General features: G+C 42.3%; 1 protein-coding gene across 1 annotated transcript in view; it reads right to left on the reverse strand.

The window, feature by feature from the left end:
- b4galt2 (UDP-Gal:betaGlcNAc beta 1,4- galactosyltransferase, polypeptide 2) overlaps positions 1-17,603 on the reverse strand; it is a 178,262-nt gene that overhangs the window by 8,047 nt on the left and 152,612 nt on the right. The window contains exon 7 of the mRNA XM_030402127.1: positions 6,562-6,666. Coding sequence (XP_030257987.1) covers positions 6,562-6,666 — 105 coding nt within the window. The remainder of the gene's footprint in view (positions 1-6,561; positions 6,667-17,603) is intronic.

Genomic DNA, 17,603 nt, shown 5'->3' on the forward strand with positions numbered 1-17,603 from the left:
AAAATAGATGCGGTCTAATCATCGAAGGGATTATTTCACAAATTGCCCGTCTGTTCCTTCAAGGGACTCTAAATGACTCAACAAACTTCAAGACGTGTTCATGGTAAATACAGTTTTACAGAGGTCGGTCACACACACACACATACACACACACACACACCCTCACACACTCTGTATCTGCACTGCCCCTGGATGATAACATATGAATGGAATATTGAACAATGTTACTGAGAGACTAATTCATTTGCAATGCATGAACCACCTCTGCTAGGCAAAATGTGTGTATGTGTGTGTTTGTGTGTGCGTGTGTGTGGGTGCACCGATACTCGAGGCTGGTGATGAATGTGCCTCTTTCTTACTTCCGCTGGCCCAATATCTCATTGCTATGCCTAACCAGCGTCTCCGAAAAAGGCGGAAAGAATGGACTCCTGTGTGAGAGTGCGTGCATGTTTGAGTGAATGTGTGTGTGTGTGTGAATGCAGAGGAGATAGTAAACATTCATCAAACAGTCGAGACAACGCTTCCCTTGGTAAACGCCGGACATTACGCAGGTACTCCAGATAAACTCTCCCAGAAGGCTCAATCATTAATCTGAATCTAAACAGAGAGGCAAACCCTGTACCTGAAGACAAAGAGCGGGAACAAAAGCTCAGTTTATCTGTGTAATTGAGGGGCAGACCTCTGTGTGTACCAGCCTGAGAAGTAAAACCGGGTATTTTAAGGTAATTCTCACAGACAAATCATCGTTTGTAGGTTGTTGCTGCGAGCGAGAGCGCTTACAAGTTGACTTTCATTCATGAAACTGTGTTGCAAACATGTCATGTTGGTGAGGTTGACCACTCAAGCTGGTCTTTGGCCCCTTGAAGTTTTCTGAAAATCACAAATGACAAGGTCTAATGCGTTTATGTCTCTTGGCAGGTCATAACAAAAAAAAAGTCATTACGTCATAATCACAGAGGAGAATAAAATGATCATCACAAAAGACCAAAAATATGACGTAGTATGATTTCAGCAAAACAGAGAACCAGAACAGGTGTTTGTTGTCGTTAAAGGCATTGTTCGGAAACTTCGAAATCTTTGAATTTAAATAACAGCTCAAAACGTCCTGCAAGAGATCTTTAAGCAATGCACAGGAACTTCTGGCAGCTTCGGTGAGGTGTGGCCACCAGTGAGAGAAGTGACCGTTAGTTTCAAAACAACAGTGGCTGCTCGTCAAAAAGTTAGCATGGCTGCTGCAAGAGCTATATCAGGACTGGAGAGTTTATTTCATTTTGAAAGAAGGGCAAAGAACAACACTGACGGCTTTTCTCGATGGAGAGATGTTTTTGCTTGACTGACTTTGAAAGTATGATTTGCCAGCAGGCTCTGCCTCTGACTGGGTGAAGTTATCCCATGAGAGAAAGCGAAAGACAGATGGTTCGTCAAATCACCTTCCAAGTATTTCATCTTGTTTCTTGCGGCTTCGTTCAAGATGAAAAAAAAATCCATTTGTGAACACGAACCATCTGAGGCTTCAGGTTAGCATGATCAGTCTGTATATGAGTCACTGAATGTAGACTATAAGTCTGTCACTGACATCTATTTTCACTCTTCAGATGTTACTGTTCAAGCGCATAATTACCGTCTGTACTTGAAACAATGGCGACAACCTGGCCACGAACGGTACAAACTTGATCAAGCTAGCAGCTGGTCATTTTTCTATTGTGGGGATTTAGCAATTTTAATGTCAGGGCTAGCACTGTTATCACTTTTCTTTTAGCATCATCAGGCTGAATTTAAATTTGTCCATATCTTCGGTTCAAACGGTTCAGACGGTGAACATCACAAACATAACACCTGCTCAACATGAGCATGTTAGCATCGCCATTTTGAGCATGCAGATGTTAACATTTGGCTCATAGTTAGATACTTTGCTCACTTCTCAGAGAACTAGGGTTACCCTCATAACCACACAACTTTTCGTACCGTTAACTGATTACACTCTTTTTTTTCTAATGACTTTTTCAATCACATAAAATACCAAATGACTTGTTGGACTGAGGAATGAACACTTTCTTGCAGAGAAATTTAAAAGCCCTCAAAATTGCACTGAAATACATTTTAAGTTTACTTCAGCAGATGTAAAGTGATTAATTAAAATGTTCTGTTCCCGAAGAGATACAGAGAGGAAAAAAGGAAAAACAAAACCCCTCTCCCCTCCACCCACACGGCCTTAAACCAGCCGTGAGGTGGCTCTTCTTCCTTTCACAACCTTCTGATTATTCTGAGCCGCCACGCTCGACTTAATGCAGCCTCTCTTCAAAAGATCCTTTAAGCTGAAATTTCCGAGACGATGTAACGAGTGTCCAGAAGGGCTGTAAAAAAAAAAAAAAAAAAAAAAAAAAAAATGAAGTTCGTGCCGACTAATATGCCGCTGTTTTCTGGCCCTTGCTGCAGTTATGAATAATGTATCGGCCCCAAATAAATAGCATCCCTGTTGGTGTCACCTCTTATTGAGGAAGTCTGGCCCACAACCCAGAGAGAGAGAGAGAGAGAGCGCAGAGGAGGAAGAAAACGGGAATCGAGTGTCAAGCACATACACACACACACACACACACACACACACACACACACACACACACACACACGCGCTTTCTTTCAGTCTTGCGGCTGATTTATTGATTTTGATGAAGGCAACTAGACTGGTCCGACCTAGCGGGCTCCCATCTCTACTGGTGTCATTTCAGCAGGCAATTACTGAAGGATCGTTGAGTCTCTCTCACACACACACACACACACACACACACACACACACACACACACACACACACAATGATGGATGACACGTAATACTTGCGTGGTTATTTTAGATACCTTCACATTTAGATTATTGCTGCCATTTCACTATATATTTTTTGTTTTAAAGTCTGACATCTCATGAGTTTATTGCCAGTTATATAAACACCAACGACTTTCATTTATTTTCAGTTGGTGTCTCAGGCTCCACTTTATGTAAAAAGACGTGAATTCTACCTTTACTGGCTTGCATGGAGAAGGGTACACCGCAGGGGATTTTGGTAGAAAAAAATTAATAAAAGATTTAGCGATGCAAGGCCATGAGAAGAGCTCTCATCAAGCTATTTAACAAACCTAATTTTTCACCTGCCCTATCCCACAAACAGGTTTCAAGACTCTGTGGCACTCAGCAGGTAGGCATCAAAAGATCTTTCATTCCTTTTCAGCTGATGTCACAGGCTCCACTTTTGGCTAATTTTCCTTCCTCCCTTGCCCGTATAGGTGGGTGGATTCTGTCGCAAGCTGAAAGAGGAACTGCACCAAAATGCAGCCAATGAAAGGTATGAATGTACGTCCAGGAAAACACTTCATGTATTACCATCTTTTCAAATGAGCAAGTCACCTGCTGGTTGCAGCCCATTAGCATTACTAAAGACGGCATACAAATTGCCTGTTAGTCACACCATAACGATTAAAAAGTTCTAATTTCACATGTGGGTGATAAAAATGTTGCGATCGTGCTCTTACACATCGTAAAGCGTGGTTGAACCATGAGTTTTGACACTAGCTTTGCGTTAATGAGCAGTCAGAAGCTGATGAATGGACTTGTCTCTGCGAGAGGAGATATACAGGTGAACGAGAGCAAGCGCAGTGGGTGCTTTCTGCCGAAGAGAAACTCTTTTAGTCACTTTTCTTATACTCCCTTTGACTGAACTACAAATTAAAATGGTAAAATTGAATCAAACATACAACATTTCATCTACCGGAGACTCGAACAACATGTGTCCACTGCATGGTTAAATCCCAAACATGTCACAATTTGTTTCGCCGTCACTTCTCGTTCACGCGCGGCTCTCCCTGCCTGCATTTTAATCTTCTTATAAACCAATTCAGGAGGCACAACTCAACTGGACCACAACTGCGAACCCTGACGTAGTTCCCGTGATCTAATAACGCCACGTGAGATCCAACTAGAGCAATATTGGAAGAGGGAGCGGGGTTCACATCTTCACTCTGGCCCCGGCTGTAGCAGTTATCGATTTTGCTGTGTTGGAGAGGCATCGTTGCCCGGCCCATCCGGGCGTGAAAACGGGGGCTCTTAGAGGAGAATAAACAGTGATAATCCACGTTTAAGCAGCTTAATGTGAGGTGCTATACTCCTGGTGATTAATGTGTCTAGAAGGGCTCATCTCTGCATATTGGGTCTCATTCATCAAACCCATAAAATAACACATCTATGCAGGAAATATCTTTACAGGTTCGTCTGAAAAGCAATTTTAAATGGGTGTAGCCAAATTAAGACCCTGGGCTGCCTCTCCGAAAAAGCAATATTTGGTATATTGAAAATGTTTTGTCCTTGGCATTTTTAAAATCTCCCAATCTTTCAGAGAGCAGGAGGACCGAGTGGTGGTCTTCAGAGGGTTTGTTTCTCTATTGGATTTTTATTTGTTCCTTCCACCCGTCTTTATCTGCAGCCGGCATCTAACGACGTTACAGTGGACTAACGCATTCAGGACATTCAGTATTTATGTGAGTCGCATTATAGGAGACACTGAATTTTAATAAACACTATGAGGGACCAGGAATTTCCTATGGCATCTTTTGAAATGCACGCGGTTTTATTTATTAAACATGTTCTCGTGTCTTCATGCGTTTCGATAGCTCCTCGCATGAATCTTTGAACATCCTGTGACGGGTGAAATGTTTTGTCAGTAACGGGAAACATTTCTCTCCCCTCGACTGGAAAATATTCCCGACTTACTGTAAGACCAGTTTTTATTGCTTTTTCTGTGCCTTCATGCTCCTATTTTCTTGGTCTTGGTTCCATAAACAGCAGCAGCGAGCGATAACAGAAGTTTTCCTTTGGCCTTTTTCTCTGTCGTAACATCCAGGGATGTAGCCACCGCTGAAGACACTGAGGTCCTCGGTAATTTTGGAAAGGGGATTTTAGAAGGTCTTAGCAACCTGGGGTGTTGAGATAGTTTAAAAGTTACACGTGTGGGTGTTTTTAAAGGCAGGTTCCAGTATTTGCGACTCAATATATTTATATTTGACTACTTTTTTTACAACGAAAATTAAACATAAACAGGATTTTGAGATTTCTCCAGCTGAGAAAATCCTGCAAATTCGGTTGGATGGTGTACCTCTCATGTATCCCGCCTAATCAAACAGGAGCGCTGATGATTTTCCACCAGCTTTTTATCGCTACAGCTGAACAGTGTTTAACCCAGAGCCTCCCACTTCCTCTCCAGCAAAACTCCGTTAAATGTCTTCTGCTGGATTTGAGGGCTCTTCGCATCAACTGCAGCCTGTAGTCGGTTTACGAAAGTCTCCAACGTCTGATCAGAATGTCTGAACAAGGCAATGCTGATAAACTAAAAACCTAATTTTTGTCACTGAACTGCTTAAAACAGAGTCTTTAAAAACTCTGCTCGTTTAGCATTACATTTAAAAAGATCAGACCAGTTCTATGCGAAGGCCATCTCTACAGCAGTGGGATACCTGTTAAAGGTCGACAGGAGCGATGCAGACAGAGCAAAGGCGAGGAAATACTTACAATTCAAGAGATTTGATTCGCATGTTAAACATCTAAAACATTTCACGTAAAAACCAGGCTGAAAAGCAGTGTTTTGTTGCTCTCTCTGGTCGCCGGCATCAGTGATGGTTGTGGTTGAAGTGGGATCAGAGAACCACTGCAGCAAGGTGAGAAGTTAAACCACCAGGGGTCAGCAGAAAATTAATCTAAGAGGGGTATAAATATATTTAAACAGGAGAAATGGTGAGAAATAGAAGAAGGCAAAGTGAAATTAATAATGATCTTTCATTTCTCTACATTATCACAGACTGTCCTATAATACAATACGTGATATTGCAGTTGTTACTATTCTACCATCTACACCTTCATCCTTCAAGGAAAGGGCTGACGACATGTTGCGTTCACCAAAAAGTGGATTTGTGAGCGATTAAATCTCACCAGCTTGTGAAGCAGTTTGCAAAATAAGTCTATAATAACACACTTTATAATGTAATAAACATATGGTTGGCTTCTATTATAGGGAGTTTATTTTTCTGTTCTCAGTTTCGTTTGAGGAGCTGCTCAAATGTTTGGTGCCGGACAAACAGTCAGCAGATCTCAGGCGACTAATATGGTCGTGAAACAAGCCGCTGCTTTGAAAAAAAAGGGGCAAAGCTTGTCATTTAACCATCCCAGGTTAAAGGTTAAAACATCTTTAATGTGTAATTCCGGCTAAACTGGACAGAATGAAGTCAGCCGCGAACATTAAAGGACAGAGGAACCACGACAAACTGCTCTTACCTCTCACTGCTGACCTTATATCGCCCGCGTTGCTCATGTTTCAGTACATTGCTCTCAAGCTGACTCTAATTATGAGGACACGTTATTGATGGCGTGCCCTTTGCAGTGCCACATAATCGTAATTCTCTCAAACAGAGAAGAAAAAAAAAAATTGGAAAGAAACATCTGAGCTGCGTGGTGACGAGACAAAAGCAAGCACGATCGATTCAAACGTTGAACCCAGAGAGCGGGTCCGGACACTGATGCAGTACCTCTGTGGGTTGGGCTCGTTGTGTTTGTCTCTCTCGTGTTTAATCATTCTGTAGCGGCCGAGGCGAACGTCTGGCCTGGAAACCTTCATCCCATTCAGAGTGATCCTGCAACACACAGAGATACGACATCTATTATTAGAGGGAGCAAAAGGAAAACAAACAAAGAGAGGGACAAGAGAGAAAGACACAAACACTGAGGAGGAAGAGGTGCAGCTGGAGGGTTTACGAAGAAATTAAATGGGGCTGAAAATAATTATTATCCTTTAATTTTTTAATTTTTATTTTTTTCAAATCAATTGGTTATTTATTCAGTGCTAATCCTTTTAATCAAAGGAAGAATCATTTGGTCTACATATTGTCAGAAGATAGTTAAAATGCCTGTTACAGCCCAAGACGATGTCAAAATGATAAGGTTACTGTCACACGTTTCCCCAAAAAGCTGTGAATCTTCACCGTTCAGAAGCTGGAAGCTTCAGTGTTTGAAATGTTGGCCTGAATAACGAGCCTAGCGATTCATTGATAATCATAACAGCCGCTGATTGATTTTCCGTCTGAATAATCAGCTGATTAAACTTTACAGCTCTGAAGCTTCATCTGATTGTTTTGTCTGTCCAATGGCACAAAATCCCCCCCCAAAAAAAGGCAATTCCTCACACCTCTCAAGCAGGAGCCAAATATTTTTATTGCACTGTTGCTTGAACTGAAACGGTTAAACAATCATCAAAAGGGATTTTCTGTCAGTTATTGGACTAATCATTTCCGGGATCGAAAAGCATTGCGATGCTCGGCTAAACCTCTGAACGTGTCCGTTAAATGAGCATCTTCTGCGTTCCCACGGACGGTGTTTCCCCTTGCGGAGCTGCTGGCGGTTAGCCACATCCTGTTAGTCACGAGTAGGTGTGTCGCTGGGACACAAAACCTCGCAGCGGTAAACCTTTGCGTGACGGGGGGGGTTGCCAACTTGATTTGGCTGACTCCGACTGCTGGAGCCTCGTAACAGCTTCCACTGAAGTACCGGAATGAATTTGTTGGAGGATAGGAGAAATGTTTGACACTAGTGCGAGGCCTTTCTTTCAGTCGGTACGATCCTTCTCTCTGGCATTCTCTGCCACAGGAACTAAGGTCTGCTACAACCGTGTCTTCTTTTATGACAGACAAATACAAACACATTTTATTAAAGATCATTATCAAGTATGGTATTTACTTTGTATTCGTATTTTGAAGCACATCGATGTAGGTTTGTTGTGTGAAATGTGCCGTTAAATTAACTTGACTTCCATTCCAGAGTTTTATCGGTGAGCACTCCCCTCATTTTTCGGGTTTAGCCGTGAAAAGTCGACCAAAGCCTGACCCCCAGAAACTGACCTCCGGGTTGGAAAAAAGTTAACGTTGTTATTGTTTACATTTATATGCAGTCGAGTAACGGAGGCCTAAAATATGCTTGTTTGACTTATGCTGGCTCACGGCATTCGAGCACTCGATCCACGCGGGGCTCTCCGGGCGTACCATATTCCCCCCTTTAACGCAGCACATTGCAAACAATGTTGCGCGCAAACAAACGTACAGACAAACAAACAAACAATCACAGATCCCCTCAGCTCTCGCTGAACAACCTCAGCTGCAGTCGGAGTCGTTTGCGACACCGAGAGAAACAAACTGTTCGACTGCAGGAGCTGTGAACTCTGTGGACACCAGCTGGGGGAAAAAAAGAAAAAAAAAAGACTTGTTTTTCTTACAGCGTGTTTGAGTCGAAAAAACAAAGCGTGAGATCAGAACTTCGAGACGGAGCGGTAGCGTTGTGTTACCGCTGTGATGCAACGCGAGGGCAAAACCCGCACGGAGATTTATATCTAATGCAACAACAAATGGAGCGAAAAGGCGACGCAAGCTGCCGATCTGTTACACATAAAGCCCGGCTTAAACCCTGCGACTGACAGAGGCACTGATATTCATACCTGTGATTACATAAAGGAGTGTGTGTGTGTGTGTGTGTTTTGTACTGAATGAGCAATTCTTTTATTTGTCGTAAGGCTCTGATTCGTGCGGTGAAGTCTCGCCGTCTCGAAAAGCATCCATGCCTGATATTGCTCCTCGACAACTGCTCGTCTACTCCGCACTTCCAACGCCTCCTGTTGTCTCTGAACTCATCACTTCCTCCCTCTTCCCTGAAACCCTTTCTCCGCTTGTTAAGCTCCTAATTCGGGCTTCTTCTCGCCTTTCTCGTTTGTGATCTGCTCAGTTTAGCTCTCCTCCTTTTCCTGCTTACAGCGGCTCCGGAGGGTCGATACTGATGTTTGCACGGCACAAGCAAACTGAAGATCAAGAGCCACCAGGTTTGTTTCCGTGGGTGGGGCAGGGTGGTTTATTTCACAAAAAAAAACAAAAAAACCCAAACATTTAAGAACAATTAAAGATACATTATGTGGAATTTTTTTTAACAGAGGCCAATTGATGAAGGGATCACAGTGTCAAGGTGTTTTTTCTTGCCAGGCTAGTCAGCAATGAGCATTTACCGAGCTAACAGCTAGGTACATTTAGCAGCAGTTAGCGCCAGGAAACTCTATAAATCACCTTGGTATCGTTAGTGGCCTGAGTAAACGCTCTCTGAGGCTGAGTCCGGAGGTGTTCATTGACAAACTGGTTATCATACCGTTTGTTGGCATTTACTTTAGCGTACTTTAAGTAAAAGCTATCCACTATCTGTCTGTGTTTGTTTATTTCTTTAATTTCTTCTTTTCTCCTGACCTCTTTATCTCTTTTCCTATCCCCTCTTTCCTTCTCTTTTTCACATGTCCCCCCCTCCCTCCATCTCCTCTGTTCGTTTCACCTCACCTCCCCTCCATGCTTTTCTCTCTTTCGCGGCTTGCTTCTTTTGACCTTGCCTCCACCTCCACCTCCACCTTCTCCTTCCTCGGCTTCTCTTTCCTTTTCTCTCTCTGTCCTTGTCTCCCTTCCCCTTCACCTTTCCACATTTCTCCTCTACAGACCAGCGAAAATGTAAATCGCCAGAAAGTAGCTCTTTGCCATCAAAAACACATCAACCCATACGAGGCGAAACCCAAACTCCCCCCATAAATAAATTCATCAGGAAACTAAATAACACATATTTGCCCCTTTTTTTCTCTCACCCTCTCAAGTCTCAGTGACTTTGCTGACTCGGCACACATGCGTGGATGATTGCCTTTGTCGCTGTGTCTGTGCGTGCACATGCGAGCGTGAATGCATTTGCATAATTTAGAGATTTATTATGGTGCAAATAATGTGAGAGTGCAGGAGCGAGCGAGGCGGCCCGTTCCTTCTCTTCCAGAGCTTTTCGGCGCAGTGAGCTTAGTTATACATTATGCACGGTTTGGCATCTTTTAAGTAATCTTCTTTGTGCCCGCTGCCCTGCAGACTGTGCGAGATTCGACTGTGGCGCTACCGGCAAGAAGTGAGAATCCAAAGCATCATTTCTGATTCAGTATGAATCTTGATGTCAGTTTTTTTTTTATGTTTTCAGATTCGGCTCTTGGAAGATGTTTCTGAGAACATCAGTCGTTTGTTTGTTTGTCTGGTTGCTGAAAGACAAATATGTTGTTGGTTGTGTTTTGACAAAACGTGGGTGGCAGCGGCAGCGGCAGTGGCAGTGGCAGCGGCAGCGGACTGTTTACTCAAGTAAAAGTACCAACACCAGAATGTAAAAAATACTCAAGTACAATTAAAAGCCCCACTCGATTAAAAGCACAGAAGTAATACCGGCTCAATCTACTTCAAGTACAGAAAGCAGAAGTGCTTGTGCTTTTGCTGAAAATCTAAAGTCTGACAGATTGTGGTCTTGTTTGTGGTCGACTTTGCGGGTTTACTGACGTACAGTTAAGAGCGACGGCGAAACATACCACTCGCTAAGCAAATGCGAGGCGAGCAGAAGGTGAGTGGATTCTGAGTCACCGCCCGCAGATGACATACATTTGTGGCGTCTGACAGCTTGAAAAAGGCGTGAATGCACAAACAGTTCTAGAGTTTTAGTTTTTGGTTTAAGTTCTCTTTGCTGAAGTTCTGATCACATTTTAACAAATGTGTTTTCTGTTAACCACGCATCATATGACTGATGACATCTATCTCACTATAGAGAGTTTTTCCTGCTATGGTTCAGTCTCCAGTCTCTTCGACCTTGTTTGGAGCAGCACTTTTTAGGTTCGCAGGTTGTGGTCAACCTGCCCGTTAACACTTTAAACATCTGTGCTGTTGTCAACATTTGGCAATTAAGTAAAAAACCCCACAGACAAAAATTGATTAGAGAGTGTCTGCTTGTGTAAAATGTCATCAGCGCTCCCTTGAAATCTATCTTTTGCTACGTCTTCGTCGTCGCATCTCTGCCTGCTTTCAAAAATCCTCTTTGAAAGTCTCACAAAACACTCTCCGAGGGTGGGCTGGGCTCTCCATCTCATCATCTGTCAATGTGATGACGATTAACGATTGCTCCGAGATTCTTGTTCACAAAAGAAAAACACACACAAATAAACACACACACACACACACACACACACACACACACAAAAGCTGCAATTACTCCCCGTATGCACGCTCGAAGGCATCCTCACATAGTCGCGGGGGTTGCTCGATCTAACGAGGTTCGTCGGGCTGCTTTTTGTACAAACAAACAAACAAAAAAATGTCTGACAGAAACTTCCACTTCGTTGTGACTTTGTAGGGGTCGTGTGCTTTCGTGCGTCTGAATACTCGTGTGTTGTAATCAACTGTGTGGCAACTAATCAACTGGCCTCTTCTCATCCTTGTAGACAGAATCGTGTCCTTGAACCAAAACAAAACTCGAGCTGGAGCACCAACACACACACACACAAACACACACACTCCAAAAACACATCAGTGCAGTCATTATTTCTCACCACTCTGACAGGCAGTAGGCAGTAACGCGGTGTGACAGCGTAGTGTGAATATTATGTAAGGGATAGGGCACCGAGGATCCAGTGGAGCCGCAGCATGGGAAGCTTCAGGCTCCCCTGTGTGATGTATATAATCCGAAGCCGACACATTCAACAGCCACCTCCACCGAAAACACAGCAGGTGGGTGGCTGCTGTAAAATCCCCCGCTGTGTGGAAACCTTTAAGCGTTTTCTGATATTTTTCTTTTTTTGGGAGAGCTCGAGCTCGAGCGATTTAGGTACAGTAGGATCACAAAGGTGGAGACAGAAGTAGACCAGTCTGCTTTTCAGGAGAATGGTTCCGAGTTTAATGAACAAAACCACCTTCGAGTTCCGCCAAGTCATGAGGCTAATCCTGTCACGGTTTGGGTTCGGTTATTTCCTGATTATTTTGTAGTTCTCTCCTCCATGTGTCACGTTTTATTTTCCACTTCCTGTCTTTTTTAAAATTTCTTCCCTCTGATTGCCCTTTTAGTTTCGACCGTGTCCTGTTAGTGTTAGTTATGTAGTAACGTATATTTAAGCGGGTGTTGTCGGTTCGTCTGCTCTGTTTCCGCACGTCAGTCGTGTGTCTCCTGGGTTCCTCCTCATGTTACTCAAGCTCCCGGTTTTCCTACCCGTGTTCCCAGTGCTTCTTTGCTTTGCACTTTATCTTTTGTAGTTCTTAATTCTTGGATTTGCCCCTGCCTGCCTCTGCCTTTGTGTCCTTTTTGTTGCCATCGCTTTGTCGACTTCCTTTCATAACTTGTATTTTTGATTTTGTGTGTTATTTAAGCTCACCTTGTTTTTTTCCCTGCCCTCCTCCTCATGTCTTGTGTTTGGGTTTAGACATAGCAAATCCGAAGTGAGCAGTTCGCACTGCTGCTGCTCCACAAAGCGCTTTTATTGTGAGGGCAGTAACCAGAAACAAAGTGTATTAAAACAGAACTGAAACCTTACAACTTCATAAAAAGCACATTTATTCTGATTTAGTTGTTCCTCTGGTCATTATTTGAATACAAAGCTCCACATAAAAGGACAGTTACAGCTACAGTTGGACTCTTGGAGTGAATCCATTAATCATTAACAGGGGAACACAGTCCGAGTCTTTATCCAGACCACTTATAAAACGGTCCCCGGATCTTGTTAAACTTTTCACCGGAGCGAGTTCTATCACAATACATTTTCTCCAAGCGCAGTCAGGAAGTCATTTCATGCGGCCGCCGTTTAAAAAAGAGACGACAAAAGTACATTCCCAGTTTTTTTTTTAGATAAGCAGAGATAACGCGATAACATCCCCAGAGCGGCCAAAAAGAACCACATCTTTCTTTTTGTCATAACTAAAAGTGAATAAATGTCCGACCAATATTCAGCCGGACAAAGAGAGGTCCATGAACCCTCCTGTGCTTCACATCTATCAAAGAGATGCGACACAGATGAATAAATTGCCCGGTTGTCTTCATTGCAGCCTTTTCTCTCTTCATTCTAATATATTCATAAAAAACTGATCAGGCTTCGTCCGGAATAAAGTGATAAAGTCCTGGACTTATTTCCCTCTGTGTCCCTGGAGTTCACACCAGTCTACAAACCTTTATTAAGAGAGAGGCACGAGGTCGGTGTCAAACAGGAAGTTAGATTAAAGAAGAAAGAACTGGAAAACCGAATCATATAAAGATAAAATGACAACAAAAAAATCAATCTTATGATAAAAGACAAAGGCTGTAAAACAACTTCAAGATACAAATATCAAAAAAGAGGAAGATGGACTGAATGTAGATCTCAGCTTGCTGTGTTATCTGAATATTTACATTTGTATTAATGCATTTATAATCATATTCTCTATTTTGTTTCTTCTGAGCTACACACAGCACGGAGAAATCTTAAACAGATTATCAAAAAAATCCTATTTTCTGCATCCTAACCTATTTGAAAAACAACTCTTATATGTATTTGAATTCTTTAAACCCAAAAGTCAGATGATTTAGTGTCTAGGAACACTATACACATGGAATAAGAAGGCTCTGTGGCTCTGTGTTTCTGTTGTAACTGTGCAATACATAACCTGTCCAATCTTCCAAAATGTGCACTTTTATCCCATTTGGCCTTCCTAGGGAGGGCTAGATTGTATGAAGCAGACACATAAAGCTCTCTCTTTCCCTCTTGAACCACCTTTGCGTCCAACTGCATCAGAGGGCTCAATAATGAGGGATGCACACATAGCAGCAGGGCAGAAAAAAAAGGAGGGGAAATGCTCAGGAAGAAAATGAGAGTGCAGGGACTGGAGTGGAGGGTGTGAGGAAGACAGAGAGAGGGGGAGGCAGGGAGGGAGGGTGAGAGAAATGAGGCAATGAGCTGAAGGTATGGTCATGCAGAAAAGCCACAGTCAGCAGCTGCTGGTGCAGGAAATCCACATGCAAGGAGGCAGCGGAGCAGAAACTGACCAGAACTCATCGAACTCATATGGAAGCCCATTTCCCCCAGTTAAAGAAAAAAAAAAATATTAAAATGTATATATATCAAGCCTCAGTTATATATATATATATATATATATATATATATATATATATATATATATATATATATATATATATATATATATATATATATATTTATATATAAGAACTGAGACTTGATATATATTGCTTGATTCACATGGTAAGTAGTGATAATTAGTAAAAGTCCTAACTGATATTATGAGATAATTGTTGACTTTTTTGTCCCAAATTTATGACTTTTTACCTCATAATTGTGACTTTCAGAACATTATAATGACTTTTTATCTTATTATTGTGACTTTTTATATAATAATTGTGACTTTTATCTCATAATTGTGACTTCAAGCTTGGTTTTCATCTTTTTCTTCCTTTAACTGGCAATAATATCAATATGAGGCTTCCATACAATTGGCTTTAAAGATTGAATCTTTTGAAGGAAGGGAACAACACAGAAATAAGTGTTTTTATACAGGACATATCTAATATATCTAGATAGGAGGGAAATAAGTAAAAGTACTTTTACATTGTTGCAGCGTTGTTGTCTCAGTACCTTGAAAAATAATATTGGATACCATCAGTATCGATATTTATCAACATTTCAATACTTCTGGCAACTCCACATTGTTACGTCCAATACAAGAATCAGATTTGAATCTTACAGATTTTCAGAAATAAAGCATTATTTATTGTTATTTTCCAGAGATGTCACGAAGACTCCAAAAAACCACAACACAACATTCAGACTTAAGAAGAGTAAAAGAAAACACTCAATTTAAGAAAGGCTCATCTAAACAGGGTGGATGTGAGCTGCTTTTGTGAAAGTGTTCACAGTGTGTTAAATCATTATCCACACATCTTTAAAGTGGCTGTTTAAAATTAAGCATGAAAATTGAAAAAAGATGTGATACAAAGTCCTCATTAAAAAATTCACAGGTTGAGGTCTATTTCCACTCTTTCCTCTAAATACCATTTGCCCTGCAGGGGTCTGTACTTTTCTGATGATACACTGATTTTTTTTATTAGCTTTGAGACCAACTGATTTTAGGTCTATCAGCCTCACACCCTGACTCAGGCCTTTGGAAAAAAAAGACATTAGCTTATTTTATTTCAGTCATTTAACAATCCTTTTTTTTTTAAGTGGAAACTTTCAGTTTGTGTATGAAAAAGGCAAAAGGCCATTTGAAAGTTTTTCGCTCACGCAGCACCCAGATGTGCTCCCACTGAGATGAAAACCTCTCTTTCACCCACACACCATCACTTTTCTATTACTTTTTCTCTCTCTGGCCTCCACACACCACCGTCGACACCACCCACTCCTCCTCCTCCTCCCCCTCCTCCTCCTCCTCCTCTCCCATCTCATTTCTGCAGGAAGAGGGAACCGAGGCAGGACATCAGACTTAGCACCCAATTCTCCTCCGCTCCATTGCTCTAATGCAATTAACTCCACTGGTGGGAATAAGAGAGGAGAGCACGAGAAACTCCTGATTAATCCAATCAAATAGGTCCGTGGTCTGTGTGAGTGTGTGTGCTCAGACCACTGTCCAACCTGCTATAATAATGATCTTTATTGCACACACACACACACTGAGCCTTCCACTGCCTAAGGCTGCAAATGCAACTTTTCATGGTGGATCATATGAGAGGGCAGATATTTTTCTAAGGGGAGAGAAGTGCTGGACGGTCCACTCTGCTTCACGGAGCTCCTCAATTGGACGAGGTGCCTCTGTTAGTTAAGTAGACTTTAATGTTTAATGGATTCACTCCAGGACTCCGACTGTGGCTGCGTTTATATGGAGCCTTTTTCATTCCGCTAATGACCAGAGGATCGGCTAAGTCAGAAATAAAGCGACGCGATGTAGAGTCGTGACATTGCAGTTCACAGTGTGTTTCCTGTGACTGCTTCACAATAAAAGCCACCACGTGTTCCAGCCTGCATTAGCAATTTAACTCGATGAGGCTTCTATGTGGAGTAAGGAGAGTGCATCATTGTTATGTTGAGTGACGAGTGAACCCAAAAAATGCTCGACAACGAATTATCAAAAATTCAAGTTTGCTTTCATGAAAATCTGAGGGATTATAACTGTAGAAGGAATAGCCGCACTTTTAATTGAAGCTTAAAGTCATTTGGGAGCTGACTATATGCTCAGTTTGTGAAGGGAGTGTGCTGTGTATGGCTGACTTCTTCTTACTTCTGCATTTTGAGTGACATATTGCTAAAGAAATATCAGAATCAGTCTTTCTGATGCACAAATGTGAAATATACACAAAAGGGACCACCGTGGCACTTTTTGTTCTCATTTTGCTAATTCATGTAATACAAGTGACCTTCTTAGAGACACTGTTTTAATAAAAGAAAAGCTCAGACTCACTTGTCTATGAATGTTTGACATTGACAGTATTAAATTGTGAGTTTTGAGGAGTCAAGAGGTTTTTTTTCATTTTTATTATCAATATCAATGAGGCCAAGTGCAAAAATTACAGAACTTTTTTTTTTTCGTTGAAGGAGGTGGAGGGCACTTCATTAATTAGCTGGCAGCATCGCACTGCACCCCTTCCTTTGCAACAAGTCCTCCAAATTAGCCGTCAAAATAAATAGTTTTTTTTAACATCCCTCTTGAACGACACACAGAAGTTTTTTCTGACCCCACACCCCCTATTCACACAGTGATTAAGAAACGTACTCTGGAGCCAGACTAATAAGTCCTCTACAGACCATGGGCAAAATCTTATAATCAGTTCTGTAACCGACGGGCAGCCAGCGGAGATGTCTGAGAATCAGAGTAATACGAATACAAATTTGAAATTTCTTTGGTCTTAGTCAAGATGCTGACGGCTGTGTTTTGAATCAACGTGGTGAATAAACTGAACAGGAAAACCATCGAAAAACAGAATCAGACTCTGCAAGGACTGAGAGATTTCTGAGATGTTCCCGAGAGGATGGAGGGTTATTTTGGTGATGCTGCTGACGTGTGAATAAAATTCCGGTCAGCGTCATTAGTAAGTACTCGGCTTTTGACTTGGTTGGTGGTCTTGGGAATTGGGGCTTAAAACAGGGGCAGCCCACAGCACTGTGATTCCAAAAACAATGGTGGAGCAGACAGGAGCACCACCTTCATGCTTCAGCAGCCTTTAAGGAACGTGTCTGACGGCAAAATCCAAGATGATGACGGCTTTAACCATCCACAATAAACTCTTTTAAAGTTCACGGCGGTCGCGGGCAAACACAAGGCACTCATTAAAATATCGTCTGACGAATGATGTCGGCAAACCGCTCAGCCGGGCCACCTCGCAGTCATCTACGCTGCACATTCCTGCTGCTCTTTCCGTCTGTTTGCCGCCGCCTCCCTCCATCACCTCGCCTTCACCTTCACATCGATTCGACTCCGGTATCAAGGAGGTGCACTCCACCGCGCCGTGTTGACTTCTGTTCTGTGACTGTCGTATTGGGAGTATCACATCATAAAGGAAAATGCGCTCGCCTGCTCTCCCATTTTACCCAGCGGGGGCTTGTTTGTTCTGCCTGCCAAGCCCCGTGGATGGTTGCTTTTATTTGTCTAGAAACGATGTTGGAGCGAGGAGACGTTTAATGGGAGATACGACGGAATTACTGCTTGTTAAAAGAGTGCGTGACTTGCTTGAGTGTATG

This window comes from Sparus aurata, chromosome 21, assembly GCF_900880675.1.
Source record: "Sparus aurata chromosome 21, fSpaAur1.1, whole genome shotgun sequence".
Taxonomy (NCBI): Eukaryota; Metazoa; Chordata; class Actinopteri; order Spariformes; family Sparidae; genus Sparus; species Sparus aurata.